The 12259-nt window shown below is 39.0% G+C and overlaps 2 protein-coding genes across 5 annotated transcripts; both read left to right on the forward strand.

The window, feature by feature from the left end:
* The first annotated feature begins 554 nt into the window (after positions 1–554).
* LOC120450004 lies at positions 555–11418 on the forward strand. 4 transcript variants are annotated; one of them, XM_039632716.2, is made up of 6 exons: positions 604–917; positions 1053–1291; positions 9667–9984; positions 10393–10559; positions 10689–10811; positions 10880–11418. In XM_039632716.2, the coding sequence occupies exons 3-6, from the start codon at positions 9921–9923 to the stop codon at positions 10946–10948; spliced, it is 423 nt and encodes a 140-aa protein (XP_039488650.1). In that variant the 5' UTR covers positions 604–917; positions 1053–1291; positions 9667–9920; the 3' UTR covers positions 10949–11418. The 4 variants fall into 4 exon arrangements, with proteins under 4 accessions (XP_039488652.1, XP_039488650.1, XP_039488651.1 ...); XM_039632718.1 differs by lacking the exons at positions 604–917; positions 1053–1291 and adding an exon at positions 555–577 and having other exon boundaries at positions 9671–9984; XM_039632717.2 differs by having other exon boundaries at positions 604–1291; positions 9671–9984.
* A 360-nt stretch (positions 11419–11778) lies between these two features.
* LOC120449225 lies at positions 11779–12236 on the forward strand. The gene is made up of 2 exons (XM_039631597.1): positions 11779–11846; positions 11909–12236. The coding sequence occupies exons 1-2, from the start codon at positions 11793–11795 to the stop codon at positions 12203–12205; spliced, it is 351 nt and encodes a 116-aa protein (XP_039487531.1). The 5' UTR covers positions 11779–11792; the 3' UTR covers positions 12206–12236.
* Positions 12237–12259: the final 23 nt, after the last annotated feature.

Raw genomic sequence — 12259 nt, forward strand, 5'->3', positions numbered from 1 at the left:
AAAGTTATATCTAACAAAAGAAGTTATTCTATTAAACAGAAGTACCCATAGATAGGGTACATATGCATGTTATAGGAAGGAGATGAATAGACTGTTCTATCCAGAACTGGTAGTTCAGAGCGTCACATACTCGGCAGATGAAACTGGCTAATCAGTATTCGACCATTTGCCTGCCATGAATATCGAGATGAAGAGCCTGAATTTTGAATGGGCCATAATGCTCTAATAATCAATTCGAAACTGGAGCTCTATTCTCCGAAATGGAACCAGTTGACACCAGCAAACTACCGAAAGCCGAGAGTCCACCACACTTGGCGGAGTCTGCAACGAAGTAAACCTACCTCAATGGCCATCTCTTTTGGCCATTGCGAATGCAGCGGATGTATCTCTGAGATACAATTGCGCTCCGCACGAGAGCGATTCATACCATACCATATACCATACCATACCGTTGCGATGCGATGCGATCCGATCCGCGTATAAAACCAATTTGAGCGGCGGCCTGCGAACCAGTTGAGCGCCGACTTTGCAAACGTTTTCACGTCTCCAGGCCAAAAAAACAAAAAAAAAACGAACCGTAAGCTAACGAGGCCAACACAAATGCATTGGCCAAAACAGCCACGGCAAACAAGTAAAGACAATTCCAAACGAAACACTTTTCATTTCGCGCCTGCCTTTGCACAGTTTCTTCTGACTTTGCTGACTTTTGTGACTTTACTGACTTTGTTTGGCTTTGTTTTGGCCTGGCTTTTTTGCGGACCAAGTCAAGTGTTTGGGCCCAAGTCTTTGGGCCGTTTTATTCGTTCAACGGGCGCTTGAGCGAACGGTTGTTGCTTTGTCTTTTAGCTTTGGCTTTGTATCTTTGCATCCGACGGATACGCGATTCGATTTGAGCTGTGCCGCGACTTTCAGTGTGTGTGCGTGTGAAGAAAGAGCTATATTTATATATATACATATATATATATATATATATAAAATATATTTTGTTGCCGTTTTCTGGCTGGTGAAATAGCCATAGCAATCCGCCATCGTAATAGCAATAGTTTTTCCAGTGTTCATTACATAAAGTATCAACGCCAAAATTAAAATAATATCTCTGTATATACATACGCATGCCCAGCGAGAAAATCTTATGCAAATGCGTTTTTAAAAATAATTAAGCCAGCCAGCCTCGAGATTTGGCAAGAAAGTCGTTTGCAGTGCCTCAGTGATTTGGGATTTCTCGCATTTAATTCGGAATTTAATTCGGACTTCGTATTTCGGATATTTGGATACTCAGCTCTGAATCAAGGTAGGCCCTCGGCAAAAGTGCAGCCTGCAAAACGCACTTATATAATGCATGTGTGCTCCAAATTCGAACTTACAACACTTACATAACGATCAACGATCTGCGGGCCACGCACATAATGATACACTACTACAATATCGCTATCGGCGCCATTAGCATAATTCAATGCCTACCAAAAACACCAAAATCTGTCACAAATCGGAGCACTTTGCGTAAGCGGCGATCATTACGAGGTGTTTGAGTGGATTTTTCAGTTCGGGCTAATACCTTAAACTTTGCCATTCAAATAACAATGGTGCGGTGAATAGCCAACACATGTGCCACATGAATATGCAAAAGAACAAGTAAACGAGTTGCTCAGCGGGAGGCTAGCTATCGTATGATTGCTTAAATAGCGGGGAAAAATAATATTATATATATAATATATTTTCCCATTTACACATATTAAGCACCACGTTTAAAAATGCTTATGAGTTATCGCATTCATTTGCTTAAATTATTTGCTAGAATTTATGTTTGCTTGTCAAAACAATCCTAAGCAATAAATAAAACTCTAAGCAGCCATATTATTTCAAAATATTTATTAATTTAAATATAACTTTATATCTATTTTTATTTAACTTGCGTTCTATAAGTTTAAGCTATATCCAAACTATCCAAACAGTATCATAAACAAATGGACTACTATAAATAAGCAGCCATAACTTTACTACTTTTAGGCAAATTGGAACGCTAACCAATATTTTAGTTGATTTTATTAAACCTTTTTGGGAAATTTGTTAGTCTGGCCTTATGGCCAAAATAAACTTGTTATTCGATAACACTAATTAGTGTTAATTTTATGCAAATTTGCATTTTTATAATTTCCAAACATTTTTTTCAATTAGCAAGTTCTGTTTTGTCTAGCTGGTTTTGAAGTTTGCTTTTATATTTTTTTTTGCGTTGGGTGTAGGAATGTATAAATTCTTCGGTAAATTGTATAAAAAAACAATCCAATGGAGTCACTTGCATTTTCCGTTCAGAGCCAAGACGAAGCCAAAAGCTGCCATGCAATCGATGACTTGGACAAAAATAACTTGTTGCCTGCGATTGTGGTTGTTGTTGTTGTTGTCGGTGGTGCAGGTTAAATGCAACAGCCGCAGCAGCTGAGAGTGGATCGAGATTGAGAGTCACAGCAGCCACCCGCTTATTTTACACTCAGAAGAATACCTAGTTAATATTCCAAGTAGTCGGAAGTAGGCCAAGCAAATGGATTTTACGTTGAAGCTTTAAGTTTCTGAAGGATTTACTTTTAACTTAAAAATTTCTGAAATAAAATATACAATATTATTTTGTAAAAAGCTGACTTAAATATTTAGAAAAACTTCTTTAAAAGTCTCTTATTTAATTAAAGGAACAAATTCAAGAAGAAGTTTCAAGTGCAGCCATGCAGCGAATTCTTGGAAAATCTCCACATTTTTTTTCACCGAGTATCTGTGTTTGCGATGGCGGGTGTTTTTTGTATTTATTTAGCTCTTTTTTTTTGCAAACATATACATATGTACATGTGTGTACATCTCTGCGTTCAATTGCACATCAGCTTACAAAGTATCCGTACCCGCAGCCGTAATTTATTTGCATTGTTTAGCTCCGTACCGTTTTCTTGTGTGGCTGCAATGCGACTTAAACTGCACAAAAAAAAGCGGCGATTTACATAAAATTTATTGCTGCCACATTACAAGTTAGTTAGTTAATGTTGCCCGCTGGCTGAATGGCTGAATGGCTAAATGCCTGAGTGCTGCTGCTGTTTAATTGTGTGAAAAGTGCTTAATGCAACGTGTGGTTTGGATTGGATTGAAATGGGCTTGGATTTGCCCAAGTGCCGGCACATCACGTATACGACACGTGGCGAGCCTTGAACTCGACCAAAAGGGTTTCGCTTCAACCGGTTCGGCTTACATTCGCAATTGAGAAATCAAACCAGAATCGAGCAGAGAATTGGGTGTCGAATCGACCAATCGACCAATAGCGATCAAATGCCAAGTGAAGTTGCTTCGAGAACACATTCATTTTTTCGGCAGACGAGACAGTGTTATATATAATCGCACAAAATAAATTATTTAATTTATGTTAACTAATTCGTTTAAATTATGGATTGACCGTTTTGCGTCACAGTGCCTTTATGGTTGTCGCGGAAAGATTTTAAAGTGTACGATCATAAATTTGGTGCTAAAATGTGCAGAGCAATGGAACTTGTTATGCAACAAAATTAAAATAAATTGGGCTATCCAAAAAAGATCAATCTTAAAAACAGACAGGCTTTTAAAGACTTGGGTTTCATAAAATTATGTGTTCTACATTGCAAACACTTCCGATATCATAAATACATACAAATTTCCAGAAGCAAAGCAACAAAAATATCACGAGTTAGTAAATTTGGTATTAGTAGACGGAAACTAGAAGTAGATTAACTTAATTCTCACAAGATTTCTTGGAAGTCGTTAAGCCTCTTAGTCATTGATATCCTTGCTTAGTTTTGTAAATAGTATGTGACTAATATTAACAAGAATCAATGGCAGGCTTGAAAGTTCCCCGCGCTGACGAACACATTTTGATCTCAATATCACACCTTTTCTTGCAAAAAAGCCAACAAGTCGGACAAGTTTAAGGCTTAAGATTTAATACAAGATTGCGAAATAGAAAAATGTACAAATCGAAATAAAAATAAAAATGCTGTAGCCTTTGCGAATAGTTGGTTTCCGTGGCAACATCAATGTCTAATGCTTTTGATGGTTTTCGTGGTCTTGTATCTTTGTATCGCTGTATCTGTGTATCTTTGTATCTTTGGGATGCAGGCCTAATCCGCACTTTGAAGACAGCCACAGGGCGAGTTCGCACTACAAATTGGATGAGTTGCGATCTTTGGCTTGTCGAGGGTTGTCAGATCTATGAAGTGAGGAAGGGCAACTTCAATGAGATGTTACCGTGGCGAATCTAAAAATATCAGCTTAAAGTCAGCGTATCTGAGTATCTGGTATCTGGTATCTGGGCAGATAACCGAAATATTTCATCGGCATCATCAGCCGGTGGTGATGGCGGTTTTGCCCTTGTAACGATTGTTATTTCTGGCGAAGCACAAAAGCTGATATGTTAATGACGGATGGACATCGTCTTGGGATCGAAAGACCCATACTTGCTGGTCCATCATACATGGGTACATCTGTATGTGCAATCGGTAGCCGATCGATCTTTTCTTTTCTGGCAGCTGCTGATGGCATTTAAATCACTGAATTGGCATTGTGTGATTGATCAATGCTTCTTCTCGCCGCGTTTAATGGAATTTTAATTAATTATTAGTTTCGTGCGACCTTTTAAGGCCGCTTTCCAGCTGCCCACCGCTACTTCCTCAACGCAAATGCTGTAGGGTTAACAATGGGATTTTATTTAAAAAATCTATTCATTGATTGCCGCTGCCGTTGGAAGGCTTTGCTACTAATACTCAATAACTCAATGTTCTTTTCATGCTACTGTTTGTGAGATAAAAACCTGAACCATTCATTATAAATGTTTCCCATTTAATTGGTATCCAATGTCCATTGAATTATGGTTGCTTACCTAAACAACAAATTAAAATGGAGTAATTAATTGGCTTATATTTTCCCACTGCCAAACGAGTTGTCACTTCACTTTCTTTAAACTTGCGCATTGAAATTTAATTTCCCCTCCTTGCCAGGCGGTATTTCCAATTTAATAGATCTATAAATTCATTATTTATCGTTTGCATCGAACTGTTTCCTTAAACTTATATGTTGGTGTAAATAAAAAATAAACCATCAAAATATGGTCATAAGCTGTCAAGCTTTTTATTGCTTAACTTAATTATGACGTCGGACAGAAATCAATTGGATTCAAATGTTTAAAAATGTTATGTGTTTTCGGAAGGAATATAATCGCATCATGAATGGTGCCACTCTGTATCAGCTTTAAAGATGGGTTTAACTTCAATTTATACATTTATTAAATTTTAAATTACTCTATAATGGTTACATTAAAATATTTATAATCGTGCTTTTACATGTAAATCATGGATGTTACTTTAGCTTTTTTATTAGTTTCATTTATTGCATTTATATCATTTGAATATAAATGGCTTGGTGTTTACAGATTTCAATCAATTTGATGATGTCTATAATCTGACTGTATCGTATTTTTTAGTTTCATATTTAAAGCCCCAAAGGCTTTTATATTTTAAATGTTCATAAAGCCCGCCAAAATGGTGTTTTCGTTGTGTGCAAATGTAAATATGCATTTGGATATATAATTAAAGATTTCTCCATTAATTTTCCCTGGTAATTTCTCTATCATTTTCAAACACGTTAGGGACGTTTAAATGTGTTTTTAGCAATTTATGTTAAATTTGTGGGCTTTGGTGTAGCTGTAGAGTTTTAAGTTAGCTTCGATTGCTTCGTTTTAGTACAAGTCCAAGTTTGAGCCGGTTTTACTGAGCCGAGCGATCAACTTGTCAGCTCTTTTTGGTTTTATTTTTTTTCTTGCTGTTTTGCTGCTCCGTGTGTGGTGTGTGTGTGTGTGTATGTTTTGTGTTTTTAGCAATATTGATTTTTCGCATTAAGCGCATTTCTGCGTACCGAATTTTCAAGGCCAATAATCGTCGTTGTCTGGATCGGCAGAGGGGTGAAAGGGGGCGGAAGTGGGCGGGTATTCCAGGGGGGGTGTTGGGTGGTCAAGCGGGTTTTTCATTTGGATCGCGGCTCAATTAAACGGCATCCATTTATCGTTGTCATTTGTTCGCTGTGTTTCGCCGTGCTTTTCCGAATGCGAAATGTGTGCAAAAGTCCAAGTTTGAAGTGTCAACGCTGTCGGCCTAATCAATTTGGCTAACCGCTACTTGGGAGTCGGATGGGATGATTAGGCCATGTTTGCCGCCCGGTTATGCAAGTGCTGGCCATCTATCCGAGATCCGAGATCAGAGATCCGAGACTGAAGACTGGAGATCCGATCCCATCCAATCGGTTCCGGAGAAACAGGGCGGTGAGGGGCGTGGTGGTGGTGTTGGTGGCAATAAGCCATCTCAGGTGTCGTCATCGCCGGGTTTCAACATATTTCTGCCGCTTTTTATTTTTCCAGCCATTGTTGCTGCTGCTGCTGAGCGGCAGTTCCGCCAATTAGCGACGCTTCCGCTGCTGCACACACACACACACACACACATGCATGTGTGGTGCACAAGTACGTGAAATAATTTTCCCCGCTTTTCCATTTTACTTTTCTTGCCTATTCACCTTACTTTGTTGCACATGCTGAAGCAGAAAAAAATAACGCAGATAAGTCTCAAATTGCCTCCTCTCGGCCCTGTTAACTTTTTTTATTGCTAAATTATCAATCAAAATATTTATCTAACCAGTATGCGATGCTTTATTCAATACAATTAAGAAAAGGATTTCCTGGTTAAATAAAAATATAATTTTCTATCCATATTTTTTTATGCATTATGCAGCAGGAGTAAAGTCTAACATAAACCTAACTAAACTCAAGGGCAGCACTTTCTTTGCCTTCATTCCGTTGCTTCATCCAGAAACAATATAATTTGATAAATTTGCATAAATTTACAGCGCCAAAATGCCATAAAACATTGTGCCTTCGGTTACGCGTCAGAAATTAACAAATTAGTGCGATGTTTCGCAAGGCAACGCCAACAAACTTCCGAATTAGCCACAAACCCAATCAACGAGAGTCCACCAAAAACCCAAAAAGCAAAAGCAAAAACAAAAACTAAAAACCCAAACCCAAAAAGCCAAAACCAAAAATTAAAAACCCAAAAACCAAAAACCCAATAAACAAACGACCACAAAAGCCCGAACATAAAATGTAAAATGGCACTTTCAAAATGTGTGTTTTCAAAATGAATGCCACACATGTTCGTGGCATGCAGATGGCTCACAAGTATCCAAGTATCCAAGTATTGTGCTAGCCAGTTGCATTCGCGGAATTTGGTGGCCAGCAGAACGCGGCCACAGAGTCAAGCAGCCACCGCCAATTGGTATTGATGGACCAAGCCAGATGGGCTCTCTACAGCTCAGAGTCTAGCAACTATGGTCCATGGTCTATGGTCTATAGTCTCTAGTATTGAGGCATCGAGTTGCTTCTCACGCTCGTCAGAAAATGTCAAAAGTGAGGATGCCATGAATGTCGGGGGAATACCCAGAGTGAGGGATCTTCCTCATTTGGACCAGTCATCAACGAATGCTAAATGCCCTTGATAATGTTTCTGAATCAGCAAAGTTTTCTGCTTTTCAAAGCAGCAGCCAGTTATGATAGTTAATATCCTTCAAATTGGCAAAAGTTTTGTTATATTATATATCTATATTAACATCCTTTAAATTGGCTAAAGTGTGGTTATATATCTATATTAACATCCTTTAAATTGGCAAAAGTTTGGTTATATATCTATATAAACATCCTTTAAATTGGCAAAAGTTTTGTTATATATCTATATTAACATCCTTCAAATTGGCGAAATTGTGGTGTTATATCTATGTAACATCCTTCAAATTTGCAATAGTGTGGCTTTATATATACATATATTAATATCCTTTAAATTTGAAATTTAAATCTGTACAACATTCATTTTAAAAGCTATTACCAAACCTATTCCTACAAATTAAGCCACTGTAAGTGCATTGGCATCCTACTATCAATTACCCAAAACCCCAAACAAAAAGTTGTTTAAAATCCGTTAAAATTAATTACTACGCCAAAGCCTCTTAAGGATTTGTGGGCGTCATTTGGAGCTGCTCGAGTGTTTTCCCATTAGCCCAAACCCTCGAAAACTGTCCAAGCATTTTGCGGAAACAGTCAAGAGAGAGAGGGAAGAGGGGTTTTGACCAATTGTCACAGGCGCCATCGCCAAGACGCTGAAAGACGACGGGCTGCCCAAATGGACGTGGAACGGGACAGCTGGATGGCTGCTGTGTCATCTTGGAGGCGCCTCTTTGTTCGCAGACGCTCATCCAGGGCCGCCCGATAGCCCCCCCTTTCCCCTTTTCCCCTTTCCCAGCAACCACTTAACCACGCGATCCATGAAAATTTTTACCAGTTTTGCGTGAAGATGGCTTTCTGCTGCGCCTGGCACTGATGACCTTTTACGTCGCCTTTGGACTGCCTTCACTTCATCACGGACCCACGAGAGACTTTAGAGAGATGGCTAAAATGTTGCATATCATTCATTTTTGATGCAGTCGGGCATCGGGCATCCATGGCGCTCCTGGCGCTGAAAATTAGTTGCGCGGGCGGCGGAGATAAAGACAATTTACGATTATATCGTCTGGCTCTGGGGATCTTTTGTGGCCTTTTTGCCCATCGACACAGCAGCTACGCATCTGGCGGCCATAAATTGCGATAAAATGTCAAGGATTTACATGGCGGCCAAGTGAAAGAGTTGGATTAACCAAGGGAATCGCCTCAATCCGAAAGGGTTGACAATTTAATTGAGCCCCCAAGGTCGAACATGGCCTTTTTTTCACAATCAGCGCCATACAAATTCCAAAATAAATCACTCACTTCGCTGGAAAAGGAAAAGAGTAAACAAGTTTTTGCATAAGTAGATTCTTATTGTCGATTGAAGCTGCCATTGACTGATTGTCTTTTGATTGGTGTTTAAATCATTTGAAATGCGCTCTGTTAATTTGGCAACGTATGATTGATGTGGCATTTATGTATTATGAGCTAAATATGCTTTCAATTTCGTTGAAGGCATAGAAAAGAATTTTGAATGACAGCAAAGTGGGTCAGCGATTGTCGATATCCTGTTGGCCCAAACAAGGTGCGGATTACTCATTTTTGGAGTTATTTCCAGTTTTTCGATGTGGTTTCAACTGCTGTCAGTTGCATATTAAAGAAAATCAATTAGCCGAGATGATGGCTGCAAAACATCCGGCTGAAGATTATGATGATGAGTCAGGCCAAAGTCTTGGCCGCGTGGGTTTGGCATGTAAATTGCGTCTAAGCCTCGTCTGGTTGGTTTGGTAATGACTCGAAAGCCCACTTCAACCTGTTGATGAGGCTGGGAAAAGATATGGCCAAGTTTGGCATTTTGTTTACAGAATTTCATAACTAGTGTGTGACTTGATATTTTACTATATTCTTCTACAAGCGATTCAGGAAGTAAATAGTTTATTTAAGGCGTTAAATGAAGTGGCAATGTAGTTGCCAAATATCTATATTATAATTATTTAGATATATATTACCAAAATCTACCCTTACTGGAGTTTATTACAGTCCAAAAATATATTGATTATTTAACCCCCGTTGGATAATGTAAAATAGCCCAATTCAACAAATTGTAGCTCACTTCCATTCCGACTGATTTTGTTTTCTTCTCCAAGCCAGCTCCCCGTTTTAGCCATGTGCCGGCCATAAACCGAAGACACGCTTCCTAATTGAAAACAGAGCCAGCTAAATGGACGCGTAGCAAGAGGCCACAAGAGCGAGCGAGAGGGCGTGTGTGTGAGACAGAGAGAGAGAGAGAGACGATCGTGATTTGGATTTTCAGCGTGATATCAAAACGGAGCGGACAGCGGTCGAGTGGTCAGGAAAAAGAACAACAACAACAAAAAACAAAAACAAAATCCACGCCAAAATGTCCAACGCCACAAAAATGGTTTACAGTTATAGAATTTTATGGCTTTCCGGCGTTTTACTAGGTGAGTAGTGGCCTCAATAAAGACTTCAATTTCCAGTCAAGTCGAGACGAAACGAAACGGAGACACAAATTAAATGCTAAGTGCGTCGATTAAGCCACTCGGTTAACGCTAACCGTCTGTCATCGGTCATTGTTTTGTTTTTTTTTTTTCGTATTTTGGCCCACTCGAAGTGTTTGGGCCATGCGTGAGCCAAATAACTTAAGAAATTGGCCATGGTCAATGTGGGCGAAGAAGAAGGAAGAGCAGCGAAACAGCAGGCAACACACCTGGCTGGCCAACTGGGGGAATTGCAGGTGCAAAAAACAATAAGTCGACTTGAATTTGCAAGTACTTTTTGGCTATATAAGGGAGTTAACTCTTTAAATATTTATAATGTTAAATATTCAGTATATATTTGGGCATTTACAGGTCCTATTTTGCTGGCCGCCATTGCTGTTCAGGGCCAAGAGCCTGCCAGTCCAGTATTTCAAAATCACAAGACGAAGGAATGGACGAATTTAGATAATATAACATTCTCATTCGATTGCAAGAGGCGTTCGGTGGGCTTCTATGCCGACATGGAGTACAATTGCCAGGTGAGAAAATGGGAAATTCCCTCGCTCTCTCTCAAGAAAAAAGAAGCTTAATTCGAGCTTTAAAAGAGTTTTACCATAGCCTGAAAGTATACTATATATTGATATAAACATCTTAACCCAATTTAATAGATCTTTCACATGTGCGACGAGGAGGGCAATCGCATTCCCCATCTGTGCGCCAATGAGACGAGCTTTAACCAGGAGTACAGAATCTGTGATTGGGACTACAACTTTAACTGCACAGAGTCACCCGTGAGTTTTGCCATACGTGATACCCCTCTATGTAAGAACCCATATTGATGAGCTATCTCATACCCTAGAAATGGTTCTACCTGAACGAACTGACCTATGCCACAGATCCGCCAGATGAAGACGACGAGGATTACTGAACGATTTGCACTTAATTAAATATTTATTGTGTCTCCAAATGCAAAAACAAACTAATTAAATTAAACGCCGTATGCAAAAACGATGAGTAATTGTAACTGAAAAGAAGAAAAATAGAAAAAAAGGAAAAAAGTGTGAAAATCAGTAAAATTCCATCCAAATGAGATAATATAATTTAAGCGCCTTGTTGACGATTTTGTTGAGTTTCGTTTTGTACTTTTGTATTGTAGTCTAATTAATTGAGTCGTGCGACAGGAGTCGTGTTGTGTGTATATACTGTATATAGAGATGGTTCCCAGTTCCATTTCCATTTCCATTCAAATTTCAAATCCATTCTATAACTAGAAATTTCCATTCGATACACCCGGAACAAACTCGGATGGGTCCGCCACATTATTGTATAATTTACAAATAATCCTTCGTATTTGTAAGCAATCTTAAAACGAAATAATAAAAACAAATCAAATTGCTACGCTAATGCTTGCCCAATTAATTGACTTAACAAAATGTTTTCATAATTTTCGGTAATTTCAATACGTTTAACGTTGTTGTTGCACACGTCACGGGAATCCACCATACCATACCATACCATCTGGTAATATCTATGTAGATATATCTGTGGGTAAACAACCCCATAGAATTTCGGTTGCTGGTACCGCACGTAACCCGGATGAGTCAAGTTCAATGACGAAAGTGCTGGCCAACCAAAAAAAAAAAAGGCTTATTTAATTGCGAAAATTGGCATCTGTCAGCGGGGCGTAAAATTGTCGCCTCTCGCGTCAAATTTTTATAAATTGGATTGGACCGATTTCAGAGCATTCAGTTTGGAAACGATTCTCTATCAAAATGTCACACTACATGAGCTATTTTTCACTGCTGCTCTTTACAGTGCTGCTGGCGGTAAGTCCTGCATAAAGTAACTAATAATTTCTGTCATTTAATATATTTTTAATAATTTTTAGCTGGGTTCTGCGCAATACTATACACAATACAACCCCTACTACACGGCGAGTCCCACGTTCTCCAGCTTGAACAACTATTACTACCAGACAACGCCGTATCCCTACTATTACAGCACGTATACGACACCGAGTCCCTATTCCAATACGCAGATTAGGATCTGGCCCTATGTCATCGGCCAATATCTGTATCCCACGTACTACAACACCAACTACTACAATCCATACGCCACGTTGAGCAATTCCAATTGGCAGAGCTACTATGCGAATGTTTATGGGACGAGAATGGGCAAGAAGTAGTCCTTAAATCAGTGTTTTTCAATTGTTAAGATGTTCAGCCAATGCAAATAAAAT

The sequence above is a fragment of the Drosophila santomea genome, chromosome 3L (genome assembly GCF_016746245.2).
Source record: "Drosophila santomea strain STO CAGO 1482 chromosome 3L, Prin_Dsan_1.1, whole genome shotgun sequence".
NCBI lineage: Eukaryota > Metazoa > Arthropoda > Insecta > Diptera > Drosophilidae > Drosophila > Drosophila santomea.

Excerpts from the sequence above, each read along its gene's own strand:
- LOC120449225 (XM_039631597.1), top strand. The coding sequence starts at position 11,793 with ATGTCACACTACATGAGCTATTTTTCACTGCTGCTCTTTACAGTGCTG. Across the intron at positions 11,847-11,908 it reads TCTTTACAGTGCTGCTGGCG|CTGGGTTCTGCGCAATACTA; the intron begins GTAAGTCCTGCA and ends AATAATTTTTAG.
- LOC120450004 (XM_039632718.1), top strand. The coding sequence starts at position 9,921 with ATGTCCAACGCCACAAAAATGGTTTACAGTTATAGAATTTTATGGCTT. Across the intron at positions 10,560-10,688 it reads ACATGGAGTACAATTGCCAG|ATCTTTCACATGTGCGACGA; the intron begins GTGAGAAAATGG and ends CCAATTTAATAG. Across the intron at positions 10,812-10,879 it reads TTAACTGCACAGAGTCACCC|AAATGGTTCTACCTGAACGA; the intron begins GTGAGTTTTGCC and ends CTCATACCCTAG.